The 17,128-nt window shown below is 42.3% G+C and overlaps 2 protein-coding genes across 3 annotated transcripts; one reads left to right on the top strand and one right to left on the bottom strand.

Annotated features, from left to right (window-relative positions):
* The first annotated feature begins 350 nt into the window (after positions 1–350).
* Positions 351–9,520, top strand: slc2a5 (solute carrier family 2 member 5). Its single transcript, XM_085781783.1, has 12 exons — positions 351–495; positions 616–714; positions 814–974; positions 1,258–1,382; positions 1,475–1,627; positions 1,761–1,886; positions 2,292–2,479; positions 2,653–2,763; positions 2,904–3,005; positions 6,264–6,339; positions 6,554–6,681; positions 7,813–9,520. Exons 1-12 carry the CDS (start codon positions 451–453, stop codon positions 8,035–8,037), a joined length of 1,539 nt encoding a protein of 512 aa, XP_085637909.1. The 5' UTR covers positions 351–450; the 3' UTR covers positions 8,038–9,520.
* Positions 8,302–13,980, bottom strand: ca6 (carbonic anhydrase VI). Of its 2 annotated transcripts, XM_085781781.1 has the most exons (10): positions 13,855–13,980; positions 13,173–13,352; positions 12,174–12,322; positions 11,554–11,649; positions 10,668–10,734; positions 9,960–10,117; positions 9,652–9,778; positions 9,430–9,513; positions 9,282–9,314; positions 8,302–9,159 (listed from the first exon to the last, which is right to left on the bottom strand). In XM_085781781.1, the coding sequence occupies exons 1-10, from the start codon at positions 13,943–13,945 to the stop codon at positions 8,525–8,527; spliced, it is 1,620 nt and encodes a 539-aa protein (XP_085637907.1). In that variant the 5' UTR covers positions 13,946–13,980; the 3' UTR covers positions 8,302–8,524. The 2 variants fall into 2 exon arrangements, with proteins under 2 accessions (XP_085637907.1, XP_085637908.1); XM_085781782.1 differs by lacking the exon at positions 9,282–9,314 and having other exon boundaries at positions 8,302–9,188; positions 9,426–9,513.
* Between the last annotated feature and the right edge of the window lie 3,148 nt (positions 13,981–17,128).

Below are 17,128 nucleotides of genomic sequence, written 5' to 3'. Positions count from 1 at the left end.
CAGTCAAGGCTTTTCCAGCTGTTTGTGATTTCAGCATTGTGTTGTCATTTGTTAATAAAAACCTGTTGCGCAATCCAGCCTGTTGGAGGAGAAGCAATAAAGATACTGATCTGACTTTATCATTTTGATGATAGTGTATCTCCAGCCATTAATGACAGCTGTAGATCTCATCAGCTGAACTAACTGAGAAAAAGGTGCAGTGCAATAAAAGCACCACGTATCAACATTCAGCCGCAGGCAGCATTTAATATCTGGAGTGCAGTGCATACAAAACTTCCTGGACCCGAGAGCACAGTCAGCAACATATAAACGATAACTTAAGCCAAGCTGTAAACCGCTGCTACGCTCTCTGCTCTCGTGTCCAAAGGGCAGGCAGGACCCAGTGGCGCAGTAATAACAAAAGTGTGCTGTTATTAATGCTGAAAGTGACAACAAGTCACAAGCACAGCCATGGCAGTGGACGAGGAGCTGAATAAGCCTGTGGAGAGGAGCGGGGTGAGTTACAATTCGGATGTGATTATCACCACCACCATCACATTCATTGTCTTGTTTTGTCTGTTCAGTGTGAAAAACAGTGAGAAGAGGTTTCACATGGCTCATGTCCCCCCCTGACAGAGACTAACTGCAGTCCTGGCACTGGCTACACTCATATCTGCGTTCGGTTCATCCTTCCAGTATGGATATAATGTAGCTGTGATCAACTCTCCATCACCGGTAACCTGAGCACAGAAAAGAGTTTTACTGTAACCCAGCAGGTTGATGTCACTGATATAATGATGTGTTAATCTGTAAGTATCACTGTGCTCTCTTCAGTTCATGCAGCAGTTTTATAACACCACCTACCTGGAGCGCTATGGTCGACCGATGGAGGAGAACTTCTTGACGCTGCTCTGGTCTCTGTCTGTGTCCATGTACCCACTGGGAGGATTCTTTGGCTCTTTGATGGTGGCTCCTCTGGTGAACAAACTAGGGAGGTACGATGGCATCTAGCACCTCATATTAGAGTAGATTCATCACACCTGTTATTCACAAAAAACACACACAACGTATATATCAATGGGCTGAGCAGGCACCCCATATACAGAGGTGACAGTCCTTGCTGCAGGGGTTTGATTCCTCCGGCAGTCCTTTTCTGTCCTTCCCTCTGATTGTCCTGTCAATAAAGGTGTAAAAGCCCCCTCACACACACACACAAAAACCAAAAAACACTATATTTTTGAGTGTCTAATGACTTCAAATGTGCTGATGCTGTGGCAGGAAGGGTACCCTCCTCTTCAACAACATCTTCTCCATCGTCCCTGCTGTGATGATGGGATGCAGTGAGATTGCGAAGTCTTATGAGATCATCATTGTGGCTCGGTTTATAGTGGGCATCTGTGCAGGTCAGATAGTGCGTGTTCTTTTAACTATGTACTGTAAGTAGAGAGGAGGAGAGGTTGGATCATTTCATTCACACATCTTTTCCTGTCTGCAGGTCTGTCGTCCAACGTGGTGCCAATGTATCTGGGTGAACTCTCGCCTAAAAACCTAAGGGGAGCCCTTGGCATCGTACCGCAGCTCTTCATTACCATTGGCATCCTCAGCGCACAAGTGCTAGGCATCAGAAATATACTGGGCAGCAGCACAGGTACTGACTGCCATAGTAGTAAATGTGACTCGTCCTTTATTGGTTAAGTGTTGTAGAAGTACATCTCTGTAATGTGATTTAGGAGACTTTTGGCGAGTTAAAGTATATGTTCTCCGTATCCCTCTGTATCCAGGTTGGCCCCTCATGCTGGGTTTGACTGGTATCCCTGCAGTGATAGAGCTCATGCTGCTGCCCTTCTTCCCAGAGAGCCCCAGGTACATGCTCATCCAGAGGGGAGACGAGAAGACGGCAAGGAAAGGTGAGAAAATGTAAAAGACGTAGGTAGAAGCTGGTAGATCAGGGGTGTCAAACGTGTGGCCCGTGGGCCAAAACTGGCCCAGCAGAGGGTCCAATCTGGCCCTCAGGATGAATTTGCCAAGTGTAAATTACATAGAAGAATATTTTTATCAAGAAATTTCAGATTGTTCATATGTTTTGTAAAATAATAGGTCATTAACTGTAAACATCTTATAATACAAAGGGAAAAGTTCCTCTTTTTATTTATAGCTTATCATGCTATTATTTTACTGGTCCGGCCCACTTGAGATCCAATTGTACTGTTTGTGGCCCCTGAACTAAAATGAGTTTGACACCCCTGTGGCAGATGAAGACTAGCGACAGACAAGGCAACTCTGTTCTACATGATTTGGTGTTTTTTTTTTAGCACTGCAGCGTCTGCGTGGCCAGGAGGACGTGGATGCAGAGATGTCAGAGATGCATCTGGAGGACCAGTCGGAGAAGGCCGAGGGACACCTCTCCGTGCTCTCCCTGCTGTCCCAGCGCTCCCTTCGCTGGCAGCTGATCTCCATCATCATCATGAACATGGGCCAGCAGCTGTCGGGGGTGAATGCGGTGAGATGTGCTTGTGCAGTCGTCCTTGTCCCTCACGTACTGATAACCGCCCAGCCTCTGTTACAGAGTTTACATTCTTGCAGCAGATCAAGAAGCCACTGCTCCTTCCTCCTCATGTTCTCCAGCCGTTGGCTAATTCTCTAACTATAATGCATTTCTCCCTCCCTCTTTAGATCTATTACTATGCAGATAACATATATGCCACAGCAGGAGTCAAGCCAAACGACATCCAGTACGTCACTGTGGGAACAGGAGCAGTGAATGTCTTCATGACCATCGCAGCTGTAGGTACCCTTTTCATTACAGCTCTGAAAAGCCATAATAAAGAAACATCTGAGGGGGGGGGGGGCGGGGAGTCTGAAGCCTAATGTTGGATCACATTAGCAGGAGACAATAGGTCTTAACAGAGTTTTTGTTGCACCAGGTGTTCGTCGTGGAGGCCTCGGGGCGACGGCTGCTCCTCCTCTGTGGGTTTGGGATCTGCTGCGGAGCCTGTGTGCTGCTGACTGTAGCTCTCAACCTCCAGGTACCAGATCAGTGTCTCATGCCTTCACCGTGTTACTCTGCTGCCCTCTAGTTGCTCAACACACAAAGACACATTATCTTGTATGTGTCTGTTTCTCAACCTTGAGGTTAGGGTGATTTGTTGTGGCCTTGTAGACTTGAGTCACAGGAGATTTAAAAGACAGATTTATGACATGTTTGTTTATTTTTGATGACAGAACAACACTGATCTGTTTTGGAGAGTTGTGAATATAGAGTATGGACTGTAAGTTGAGACAAGGACAGTGCTCAGCATTAATGGCATTGTGGGCCTTTTCTGAAGGTATTTACATCCAAGTGAAAAATGTAGGACCTGTTGCTTTTTAACACCCAATTTGCAGGAACCACAATGTAGGCTACATGACAAAAGTCTGCAGTCCATAGCACAGTAGGTGAATTCGCACTCTCCCTACTGATGTATTTTTGGGCCAATACTGTTGGAGATAGTGTTGAATGCTCTGAAAATTAGATATTAACAATATAAACAAACAATAAAACAATAATATTGCTGTAAACAACTTTTCTCTATGCAAAGATATAGCAGAGTAATAGTGTCCTGATCTGAGAACAAACTCACACCCCCATTGAAGTGTAATCTGTTGTAATCTGACCTTTTTGTTCTTTTGGTTGCCAGTCTGGTCTGGTTGTGCGTGCGAGTTACTCCCTTCTGGTAATTCATTGGCCTTCCCCACATTTGTAAAAGGACAAAGGCACAGCCCACGCAAGTGATGGCACAGCTGCACTATGCAGCATTCGGGTGAAAGTGACATTTCAGAATTTCCCCTGCTGAAAAAGAAACCACACTTTCATCTAAACAGGTTTCTGACAAAGAGAGGGTTAAGACCGAGGAGCTGGCAAGAAGTTTTAGCCTGCTCTGTCAGTGTCATTCATGCAGCTGGTCCCAGCAGACAAATCAAAGGCTGAATTTCTTTCCCAGCCTGACTGTGAAACCAAACCTGGTCTGGCTGAGGATGGAGAACGGTCCGAGCTGCCAAAGGTCTCCAGCTGGAATCAGAGCAGCTATACTTCTCCTTCATGCTCATAGGGAGCTGGCTGCACATTGTTACCCGATCAGCTACAGTAGACATGATGGTGTTAGCTAGACTGCTGTTATAATGTGCTTTGTTGCTGGTGCTAGCTGGCTTGGTGTCGGCATTGTTGTGTGGAGCGTCTCGGCAGTTGTAGGTGGGCTAATGGTTCACGCTGGACTGTTGTGTATGCACGGCTTTGGCCAAACAGATGCCAGAGGTGTGACCAACACAGACAATAAAATAAACTGTTTTGGTCTAAGGTGTTCTAGTGTGACATCTAGTGGCGTTGACGATCATTTACAGAACCTTTGAAGCAATATGATCAATACAGTACTGAGGTCATGAGTCTGTTTTTTTTTGTGTATGTTTGGAAGTTTATTGCTCTGCTGCACTCTCTAATATTAAGGTGGAGTGCTTTATAAAGACTTAGTATATTCATTGTATAGTGTTCACTCAATGTGAACGAAAACACCCTCAAACTTGTTATGAAGGCAAGTAAATAGAATTTTCCTTATTTTTTGTTTAAGCACTTTCTATCCTTTCTATCCTCAGCTTCTTGTTATTTGGATGTGTAACAACTCAGTGACACAGGGTGATGACTCAGAAATACTGTACGTCTCAGAGGAAGAACAGGATAAGTAAAACCAAAGTTTACAGAAAACATTTGTCCAAAAAGCAAGGCAGACGTCAGGAACATGCTGATGAGTCTGAAAAGACAGGAGCAAATACGCAACAACCATCCAAGGCAGGCAGCCAAGAGGAAGGTGGACGTAATATGACATCAGTGGTGCACAGAGCAACACTGTGACTAATGCTGTATTCACTTTTTATTGTAGAGACAAGAAAAATATATTGTGTAATTACTGATCGTGTGGACTGCATTTCAGGGAATAGACACCATATCCACAACTAGGTTTAATTAGCCTATATTTTATTAAACTGGAAAAATCAGTGCCCCCAAGATTTAGTACAACTTTGATGTTGACATAAATGCTATTACAAGATTTCCACTTGTGATGTCTCCAATATAACCTGAATACAGCATAAGATGTAGGTGTATATACTAAATGAACCTGGTAATGGAATTTGAAGCAGGTGTACAGGTATGTGTGTGGATCAGGTGATGGTGAAAAGCAGGGATACACTAAAACTAGAACAGAACCTGAAAAAATAGCAGCATCTGTAATGGCAAGATGTAGGGCTGGAGTAAGAAATATGCAATGTGCCTTTTGCTTTATCTGTCATTATGACAGAGAGAACCGACCTTTAAAACCAAAAGTCAGCACTTGGACCTCATGGTCGTGGTTTCAGTCATTTCCAGGGATCTGAACACAAAGCAACAGAAAAGCAACAGAAAAAGAGTCTCTGTAATGGTACAGTACATATATAGACTTGGAGCTTGGTCTGTAAATATAGTGATGACTTGACATCCTCATTTTTTTTAAAACAAATATTTAAAAACGTATTATAAGTAATTATAAATAAATAGGAGTAGTAATAGCACTGTATTAATTATATTGTGTATGATGCCTGCATAGATATTTTGTAGTGGAGGATATAAAACTTGAATTGTATAATTTTGAGTGTGTGATAGGGACAAGTGAAATGGATGACTGAAAGACTTCAGTATGTTGATTTTGTTTTTTTGTTTTTAATCTATTTTTAGTTTTTTTTCAGTAGGCCTCTTCTGTGTGTACATGTGTATGTATGAGTGGGTGTGTGGACACAGGTAAGTGTAAATATTGGTATATTGGTTCTTTTCTCTTTTTTACTTCATTATGTTCTTATATTTTGTATTCATTTTGTTCTTTTATGCTCATGCTTGGACCCCAAAAGGAATAGTGGCAGCAAGGTTGCAGCTAATGGGGATCCTAATAAAAGAAACAACCTCCTGCTGTGAGACATAAAACAGTCACCCACCACTAAAGTGTGAGCGACACTGACCATCAGACAGAACCACAAAACCAGTGTAGCCCTCCCACAACCCTGTAATCTCACCTGGATCTAACATTTTCTACAGCAGTCAAGGCCAATTTAAAGAAAAGAGCAGGGAACAAGCACTTTAATCATTCACTCAGTGAAGCCTTTAACATGGACCCCCCCCCACACACACACACACACACGCACACACAGGGAACATAATTATTCCTGTTACAAAGCATCAATGTGACCGGTTCATGCTGAGAGCAGCTGCTTGTTTGTGTTGACAGGAGACGGTGACGTGGATGCCATACATCAGCATCACCTGTGTCATCATCTACGTCATAGGACACGCCATAGGACCCAGTGAGTGTGACCCCGCCACTGGTTATTTACCCACACACTGATTACACCATGGTCCTCCATTAGCTGAGGTGTTGTTTGGATGTGAGCAGGCGTGTAATGATGCGTGATGTAAATCTGCACTCCCCTTGTTTGAGACATCAGTCCTCCGCCCCGGGGAGCGCTGGTGTGTCAAGTGTTTTGGTTGTGTTTGGCTGACCACATCTGTGCTCTGCAGGCCCTATTCCCTATGTGGTGACCACGGAGATGTTCAGGCAGTCAGCCAGGCCTGCTGCCTTCATGGTCGCAGGGTCAGTCCACTGGCTGTCCAATTTCACCGTTGGCCTCGTCTTCCCCTTCCTTGAGGTCAGTTCTAAGAACTCTTACATCAAGGGATACTAACGTTTTTTTTATTCCGAAACTTGATTACAGATATTTGAAATGAACCCAGCGAAGCAATTCACTGAATTACTCCACATTCATGTGCTGTGATGATTTATTCTTCATTTTAAATTGCTTTACTTCAGTATGTGCTGTCTGTGGCTCCACGTGGACACTTTTACTCTAGCAGCAGAACAGAGGAAAGCTTGTACTTCAAAACGTTGTTGGCTCTAAGATGGCTGAAAATCAAATTTGCAACATGAAAGAGCATATTACTATTCTAAGTATACAAGGAACACAGGCTTCAACAACCAATCAAAAAGGAGACAAATTACCAACTCCCATGTAAAAATGTTTTTTTTTTTCCAAGATTGATATTTACTTTACAGTTATCCAGACTGCCTGCCCTCATAAAGGTGTTTTAGTTTTTGTAACTCCACTTAAAAGTGTGTTGGATGATGTTTAACACTAGAAAGCTGTTGATACATTCATATGCAGAGAGAAAGAGAGCGTTTCCCCGTGTCCACCCTGATTCTTGCTCCTGGCAGGAATATCATCAATCCCACTCTGTCTTTTGTGACAGAGTTTGTGACGTTGTTTAAAGATGTAAACATAAACATTGCGCCCTCGTCGTGGTGTTTACTTCCACTCCAGTCTTCATCCTCAGACCGACGAGCAAACGAGGATTAATGTGTCTTGAGTAACGGAAACCAAAACAAAGCATTCCAGTAGAAGTAACCATGTCATCTCAAATCACCTTACCTCACCACTAACCAGCTGTCTCCTGTCAACATGTATTGCGTTATACGTAGAGACCTTCCTGTTGTTTAGCCTACCCTCATTGATATAAACAGGATGGACAAAATAAAAGTAACACCTGTTGTTCACGTAATGCAAAAGCAATTCTGCGTCACCACGAACTGCAGCCTTTAAAATGACCATAGAGTTGAATCAATAGCTTTGTAAAACAGCCTCAGTAGCTTAGTTTATGAGTCGTAGGCCTTTTGGGATACACTGCTTACACTGTTTCCAAATAAAATGCAAAGTGAATGTATTTACAATATGTTTCATCTTGAGTTCACACTGATCGCATTTCCTCTCCTCCCTCTCCCACAGAGAGGCCTCGGCCCTTACAGCTTTATCATTTTTTCCTTCATCTGTCTGGTCACGCTAGTCTACATCTGGATGGTGGTCCCAGAAACCAAGAATAAGACCTTCCTGGAGGTCTGCCAGATGTTCACCAAGAGGAACAAAGTAGAGATTAAACTGGGAGACGGGGATCTGCCACTGAAAGAAAGCAAAGAAAACCCGGAGGATGCAACGAAGGTCACGGCCTTCTGAAGAAAAATGATAGCATTCAGAAGAGAGGAAGTCTTCACTCGGCAGGGGATTGTAATAGACTGGAAATGTTTCATTTAACCTTTGTTTTTTGTGTTTTTATTTAATTTTATCTTTATACAATCTCTTTTTGTTTACGTCTGTGTTGCAAAAAGAAAAGAAAGGTCTTTGTGTGTGTTAATGCAGGCTGTGAATTAATGTTTGCACAACACGCAGGCATACAGAAGTGTGAATGGATGCGTGAGTCATTAAACGAACCAGCGGATGACTTGTAAGCCTTTATTGGCGATGCAAAGATTTCAATACAAATCACAGCTGAAGTTATGAAAAATAGTTTGTATTAAATATTGACTTACAGGTTCTTGAAAGACATTTCATTCCTCATTACACACAGTATGCGATAGCCCTGTTAGATCCCCACCATCAGCACTGATATTTTGGTTTATTGCAACATTTGAAAGCTCATAGAAACAGAAGCAGCTGGGCCTTTTCAGGGGCATCTGTACTGACTGTCCAGCTGCACCCCCCCATACAGACTGAGTTCAGTGGTCCCCCAGCTGAGCACATTTCCCACTGCAGTGCTGTTACTCTCACATAACATCTGGTCCCGGATATCTGCTGTGGTCAGCACATAGTCCCACACATTGACATCAGTCATCTTACCCACAAAGGCGTCTGTGTTAGAGATGCCTAGTAACCCATCCTGGTCTTTGCCCAGGATGAAGACACCACCGGGGCTGATTGTGTAACCGCTTCTCAGGTAGCGCTGCTCCCCCACCATGCCATTGATCCACAGCTCTGCGCCGCCGGTGTGGGACGACCAGGTGATGCAGTAGTTGGCCCATCCGTGGGACTTGAAGTTGTGCGGCAGGTTGACGAACTCATTGCCGATCCAGAGGCCCACCTCCGTTGAGTCTCCGTCTCCACCGATGGAGATCATCAGCTCGTTGTCGTTGCCGTTGCTGGAGTAGGAGATGACCGTGTGGACGCCCTCAACCCGAGGCAGGACGTGCATGCAGACGGTGAAGGCGTCGAGGTCCATCGGATGTCCGAGGCGAGCCAAAGCGTAACTGCCGGCATCTTTCGCTGGGAAGTTGAACACAAGAGGAAACAGACCACGAGGTTCTGAGAAAAAGAGAGAGGCCACAATCAGACTGGAGATAAACAAATGTCACTCTGTCATCCTCATATATCTACATTTATAAACAACAGCTGCATTTCTAACTCAACGTAAACAAAGTACTCACCGTATCGGGAAGGCCTTGAGGTGCGCTGTCCCCCTGTAGAGAATACATAAGAGAAAGACAAACACTGGGGTGTAAATATTAGAGCTTTCAAGTCACAGTCACACGTAGCCATCTCTAGCAGTGTTTTAATGACTAATAGCTCACTAACCTGAATGTATGTGCTTTCCAAGAGAAGTTATCAGACCCTCGATCTTCAGAAGTTTGGATTCAATTTCATCTTGCCGACAAAAACCTGAAAATTAAAAAGAAAAGGAAAATGACAAGACTGGACTCGGCTCAGGTTTTGCTTACTGTATGCCCCACGGGAAATTCGGTGGAATTAAACACATTTCTCTTTTGTGTAATCACACTGTTACAACATGCTACATACTTCCTTTCCCAAGACGTGGGAGGAAAGAAGACTCTACCACACGATCATTAAGAGGCTGGGCCATGCGGTAGTCATTCCACAGGGTCTTGTTGTCCATGTCCATCAGAGTACTCTCCAGTTTCCTGATCTGAACACGCCAGAGAGACAGGAACATAAACATATGACATGGCAAGACATAATGTTTTATATTGAGACAGTCAGGCTCCAAACATGACTAAAAAGTTCAATGTTTTGCTTTTCTTTATTAACAGTTTTTTATCAAATGTTCTAAACTGTGTCCAGAGCAAAGTGACTTGTGTCTGCCGTACCTGGTTATGTGAAAGAGTGATGGGCGTATCGAACACGGTCCAGAGGATGCTCTCGTAGCACGGTGGAGTGGTGAGGGAGCCCTGGTATCTGAAGAAATGGTTGAGGTTCTCAGGGAGCATGGAGCGCACATTGATACTCGATATGTTCATGGACTGACCTGCAGTGTCGGGGTCACAAGAGTCACATTATCTTTATATAAGTCCATTCACAATTCAAGGTTATGAGCACTCACACCTTCTATTTATTTTTACTACATTATCTTTTATCATGACCTTCTATTTTAACATGTTTTTCTATATGGCCCTATGTTTTCCGTGTATGTGCAGCATCCCCCCTCTATCCAAGATAAATATCTCCCACGGGAGATGAATAAAGAAATCTTTGATTTGACTTTGAACACTACAGAGTTGTTTTTTAATGAGTGGTTCATCATCGGACTATTCCACAGATCTACAGATGCCATGATGCTCCAAGATTTGCAGAAAGGTGCCAACAAATAAAGGATAAAAGAAGACTGCGACATGGATGCAAACAATTGAGGTTTTAAAATGTTCAAATGAAACTGGCCTGAAGTCCGTTTACTTAACCTCATGGATAGGCACAGGGGATTTTGGTCGGAAACACTGAACATAAACACAACATCTGTTTGCTTACAAGAAAACTCAGTTGGGTCCTTTGAGTTCCTGTGTGGTGTAGCATTAACTCACCTGCATATTTGATTTTGTCCAGGGTGGAGATAAAATCACTGTAGTAAGTGTTCTCAAAATGCCCATCCTAGAAATAGACCAAAACTGTGTCAAACAGGTTCATCCAAAACTGAAGAATTTAACTGAACTTAATGAAATGTGAGAAATCGGTACGACAGAATAAGTAACATTATGACCACCTAATCAGAGAGCTAAAAGTTAATAAGTTAAGTTAATACATATAATTTCCTGTCCCTTCTGTAGTGTTCAATTTACTAACCCAAGTAATATAGTTACTTCAAAAAGCACTTTGTTAATTGTGAAGTTGTGTTTAGATTGTTTGGGCTAATTTTAATGTTCACCATTATGATTTCTAAGTTCTAAGTTCTAGTTCTAGTTCTAAGTTATATCCTGTGTGATTGCAGGACTTTTTTTTTTCTTTTTCTTTTTTTTAGCAATATTACCACACTTCATTCTTAACATTTAGTCATTATAAGTCTGTTTTTTTTTTCTTTACAGCTTCACATAAATGATTGTGAGTCCAAATAGCGGTACCTAAAAGTCGCGACAATGACCTCCCAGAGTGGAGTGCCACTGACTGACATATAGATCCAGAGCATTCCTCTGGAAACAAGCACTCATTCAATATGTCAGCACGTAGTTGTGCACTCAATAGAGCCTTTAACCCGGCAGGATGACCAAAACAAAGTATCACACACTTCAAAGGACACTGGGTTTGGCAAACGATATTTTTTTTCATTATTTTGGTTTCCAAATTTCCTGTAGAAGAACTGATGGTGATTCATCAGAAATAGTGCCGGCTTTGTGTGTACCTGTCGAACAACTCGGCGTTTGGACAAAGAAGAACATAGAGGAAGGGGAAGAAAAGTATTTGTGGCTTACGTACATCATAGAAAAAGGCGAGTACTGCCAGCCCGTCTGGCTTATCTTTGGCTTCAGAGAAACTCTTGTACTTGTCAGAGTTGTAATGGACAACGTGGAGCTAGAAGACAATGCAGAACAGATTAGATACCAAAATATGGCCAGTGACCAGCTACTCAAATGCATAGCTCTTTAAAAGCAAAGTAAGGCTGGGCGATAGAAAGCTCAGTGTTACATTCAGCAGGAAACAAAATCCTCCACCTAACTGCACGTTGGGCAGCTCAGAGGGCGGTGAGGATTAATTTCAATATGAAAAGACGAATGAAAGGTCTTTTTCTTTTATGATTAAAATGAAATCCATGCAATAGATACTTTCATGATCTGTTATCACAATTAATTGTCATACACTGTGGGAGTGAATTGAGGAAGTGGAATATTGCCTGTGCAAATGTGTTTTTCTCACTTCGTTGTCAGTCGTGTTCACTTAAGCTTTTAATAGCTCCACATGTCTATCGCCTTAGTCTGTTTGCTGAATAGACTTCAGACTTTGCACGAAAGCCCAGTTATCACTGCAGTGATGCTCCAGCTTCTGTTGCACAGCTGGTTTTTGATCATCTCCAAATTCAATCTTTATGTAAAGCCAACCTCTGCCATGTAACGGATGCCGTCTATGGTGTGTTCTGCTCCGCTGGCCTCCAGGTCCCAGCCACCCCAGTGCAGGTGCATCTGAACAGCTGTGTATTTTCCTGGGAGGCCTTTGGTGATCTTCATGGTGGGAGGCAGGTTGATTTGAACTGATAGAAACATAAAGATGTTGAGATGTTTAGTCTGATATAAAAGAAAAATGAGGCAAATTAGTTTACATATGTGTTGTAGTATGTATTTTGTGATATGTTGCCATCCCAACAAGACCTCAGACCTAAACACTTCTTTATAACCCATACGGCCGATACGATATCAGCTGTATAATAGGGTTACCTGCTCCCATTGTGGCATTGTATAAGATATACCTCCTTATAACATGCCACCATGGTAGCATACCAGACCTATAGTTGCAGGGTAGCTGCTGCACAAACGACCTATGGGCACGTATTTTCTCAGAGGACAGTCGTCTCCTTGGCAGCCACTTGTTTATCAAGTAACAGTGAAGAGAGATAAATGCAGGTTTGATTTGAATTTTTGGTAACACTTTATAATAAGTACACACTATTAAGCATTAGTTAAGCATTAATAAATACTGAATTCTTCATTTATAACGCATGAATACTCATTAGCATGTAGTTTATAAATACAGTTAGTGCTTCACCCTTACCTTAACCCAATCAGTAAAACATTTTTAACTGTGTTTATAAACTACATACTAATGAGTATCATGTGTTATAAATGATGAATTAAGTATTTAATGTTTAACTAATGCTTAATAGTGTGTACTTATTATAAAGTGTTACCGAATTTTTTTTGAGAATGTGCTTAATCCAACATTGAAATGTGCAGCTGCCGGAAGAGCAGGAAAGACCCCTTCAAAATAAAGTCATGGAACCATTCAGCAGTCACACTAAGTCACACAGTTGTAGTAGGCTACAGTGGCATGGTTCTTTGCCACATAGTAAATGTTAATGCCTGGAAAATGACAGCCATATTAACCTGAGTGCCCGTTGTTGGACATGAGAAAGTTGCCGCTCTGTGCATCATATCCGTTCAGCTCCAGCTGTAACATATCTGGATTGTGCCTCACGCTGCGCCGCTGGATGTCAATTGGGGACTGCTTCTTGCCGCCACATGCAGGGTACTTGGTCGGCCAGTGCATCTGGTCCAAAGCTCCCTCTGTGCCAAGAAAAAAAAAAGTCATCAATCACCCGCATCGATGGCATTTTAGCGATGCATACATTCATAGGCTGTGTGATATAGACGATTGTTTGAGGATTAAAATACTTGTTCCTGGCAGGACAGGACTTGTTCGGCAAGTGGTGTATATTTTTCTACAATACTCAAATCACTCCCAAATTATTCACAAGCTACAGCAGTAAACACCTTATAATTGTCTCTTCTGCTTGCCAGAGTCTGACAGCAGTTATCACAGTTGGCACCAAGAAAACCAAGTGGCCAAATGGCTCGACTGAATGCAAACAATGATAATAGTAGTAATAATCGAAAACAATCCTTAAACAACTTAGAAAAACTGCATTTGATTTGCCATTTTTCTTGTCTTATACCAAAACAAATGCGAACTGGGTCAGTCGTCACGCACGTTTTACGCACCCAATAAATCCGGTCTTGTCGCTTTCCTTGACACATAAAGAACATATAGTGGGAACAAACGGCCTACCTGTGTATGTCCAGTGTATCCCATCATGAGGAATCCCAGCGCTGACAACGCAGAGCAAAGCGGCGGAGACAAACACAGAGAAAAACTCCATCGTTGCGCCTCTGTTGCCTCACACAGGACACTAACACCTCTCTGAGGGTTTTCTCTCTGCATTTAAACTGTGAGAGGAGGGAGGCGTTGAAGCCTCTGCTGAAAACGCCCAGAGCTCTTCCTAGCAGCATTTAAGTCTCAGCAAAACAACCCTATCTGAAAGTCTCATCTGAGATGTATTTTCATATGGGGTTTGAGCTGAAAATATGTGTGAACACAAGGTGCATTATTATCTGCATGGTTCTTCTCTGAAGATTGTAGGTAATCATATCAGGTAAATATCCCAAAAACAGATTCCTTTTCTAATTATGTTCTCTTTTTCTTTTCCTGGAGGACAGGAGTTGCCCCCTCATATTGGACTTAGGACATTACTGTATGTGCATAGAATAGGACAAGAGGACCCTCTATCTTGTCTTTGTGTAGGCTACAGCATCACAGATGACTGTGTGTTTTCAGTCAAGCACTTTCTTTCCACCTCACAAACAAGCCTTGACCTACCTATTGAGGAAGTTTAAACGAGTTATTTAACAGGAAATTGTGGCACATCATGGTAAAGCCTTGAGTCATTCTGAGAATAGGTTGATCAGATATCTGCTGATTAAAGCGCATCTGTGATCTGAAAACATGGATACCAGAGGGAAATAATGGGATGTTATGAGGTGAATCACCTGTTGATCCACACCAGTTGCAACATGTCCAAAATCTTGACTTTGAATGCCAGAGCTGTCACACTCAGAGGTGTGTGAGTGCGTGATGCTATGTTTGCCTTGGGGGGCACATGTCATCACAAGGACGTACACAAAAGGGAAAGTGAGAATATTTCACAGGTCTACAGGCCAAATCAGTGAGGATTGTAAAGGAAAAGTTGTTTATTTGGGGAAATACAGTTGTTTGCTTTCTCCAGGCGAGAGTTGGATCTGGTTGAGACCATTCTAACGTAATGTCTGTAAAACGACAACTTGTAATTTCTACACCAGTTAGTATGTAATGTGTTTACTTTGTATTGGCTAGGCTGTTTTAGATTTCATCACTTTCTGACTGAGCTATACCTTGGCTGCTAGCCTACATGCTAGGTTAAACTAAGCTAGGATAAGATAAACTACCTAATTTCCTGGTGTAGACTGATATTTACTGTGCTGATCTCCCAAAATGTGGAATGAATTTAGGTTCGATTTCTAATTGCATTTGCAAAAAACATTAAGTTTAAGATGGTCAAGGATTGGATTTCGATTTGTGCTCTGTTGTAAGAATCAAAGTCTCTAAGGTGGGTGAAGTTTGGAAATCAAACATGGATTCAGTCAGAGACTACTACAAACCTTTGTCTCTGTGTGTGGGTGTGTGCGTGTGTTTCGTGTGGGTGCAAAGACCTGATTAAACTACGTGTGATCAAAGGACTCACTTTGATTTAGGACTCTCATTGTTCTTCCCCACTGGACCAGAGTTTACAGCCTTTCTGTGTTCGCACTTGATTGATACCAGTTGTTCTTGTATTTGGCCATTAACGCCTTGAGGCTGAGAGTCACAGAGCTGATTTCTATGGTACAGTGTTTTGAACGTGCACAAAGTCTGAGATCATTAAGAGGCCGACAGGTTTGCAACAGGTTTGGTGATTAACTCACATACACTGGCACATAGAAATTATGCGAAGCTGTCTTCTTTTTAGAAAATCACTAGGTTTATATTTGCCTTGAGTACAATCATAGTTCAATCATAGTTTTTAAAGTCTTAGGACGTTTAGCGATGTAATCGTACCAGCCAAGCCTAGTAATTTAAAGGTCACATATGGTGAGGTTGACATACTATGTGGCTCAGCCGCAGACAGTATGTAGAGTCGAGCAATGGCATCAGTAAAGAGGAAACAAAACAGGACAACAAACACAGCCATATCCTGTCATTATAAAGTCAAGAACATTCAATATATCTTAGGTGCATCTGTTTAAATATAAAATAACATTAAAGCAGAAGTAAGCGGAATGTTTGTGTTAATATAAGTCTTAAATAGTTATATCTTCCGACAGCAATCACTTATATAGAGTGTTTGGTCCGAAACACGGGTCTGTCAGTCACTCTGCTCTGCTGTAAGCCGAGGAGAAAACTTTCCTTGTATCCTACAACCTTTATCCAATGAGGAGAGAGAACGGCATAAAGGGGCGGTCCTCTCTGTGTGTGCAGCCAAGGGATGCGCGTCAATGTGGTGACGTAGGGACGAGGGCGGGGGCTGCTAACTCCATCTGCTGACAGAAAGTTAGCTAAAAAGACCGGATCGCTTACTTCTGCTTTAATGATGATGTTAGCAGGAAGTTCCCATGCAGGACAGTCACTACAGAATTTGACCCCTATGCTTCTTGCCTTCTTGATGTTGTGAGATAGCAGCGCGGTTAACGGGCCATTCAGACCAGATGACTGCTACTTCCTTGACTTCCCAGCAGAGACTGTGTTGGATTGTTGGATGTCTTAATAAAATCTGTTGTTAGAAACAGAAAACATTAAATCAACACTTTACTTTCTCGATTTTCACTGTATCAACATCAAATTTGTATAGGCCCTAGCAGGAAATTGACCACAACTTATTAACAATCAGCGTAGAAACTGTATTGGGTGAATTTTGCTTTCTCCCATATTCTTGGGTCAAGTAGCCTATTAATCAAAATCAACGTCACTGATTGATGGATATGGGTGTGGACTGTACAGATCACTAGTTTTGTTGACCCATCCATCCAACCCAACCGCCAGCTGACTGGGACTGCTTAACTGGGTTCAACAGGCGGGCAGGGTACATTGGGATGCATTTAATAAATACAAGGTATTTTTTGTAACACTTGACATTTGTTTGCAAAATGAGGTGTGAAACCAACAACGCGTTTCTTAACAGAAAAGTTGAAAAACTTAAACCGCAAAACAGGAACTTAGTTTACTGCAACACTCAGATAACTTAATAGCTGGTTGAATTTTATTAGTTTTCTTCACACATTGCAATGATGAAACAAAAGTGTGATTGGTCTCATTTCCTCTTAAAACCTCCTCCTTCCTCTGACAACAGAATTAGTGTTAAAACAGAATTACAGAGAAAATTGACCTTTCTCGGTTTTTGTGAAAGCCTGAAACTCACAGATTGTTCCTCGCCACTGTAGAATATTAGGTTGTAATAGGATTAAACATAAATGGACTGACAGAGCTGTGGTAC

This window comes from Trachurus japonicus, chromosome 7, assembly GCF_045865225.1.
Source record: "Trachurus japonicus isolate A0001 chromosome 7, Traja_1.0".
NCBI lineage: Eukaryota > Metazoa > Chordata > Actinopteri > Carangiformes > Carangidae > Trachurus > Trachurus japonicus.
Note: the sequence above shows the minus strand (reverse complement) of the source record. Positions and strands in the feature narration are given on the sequence as shown.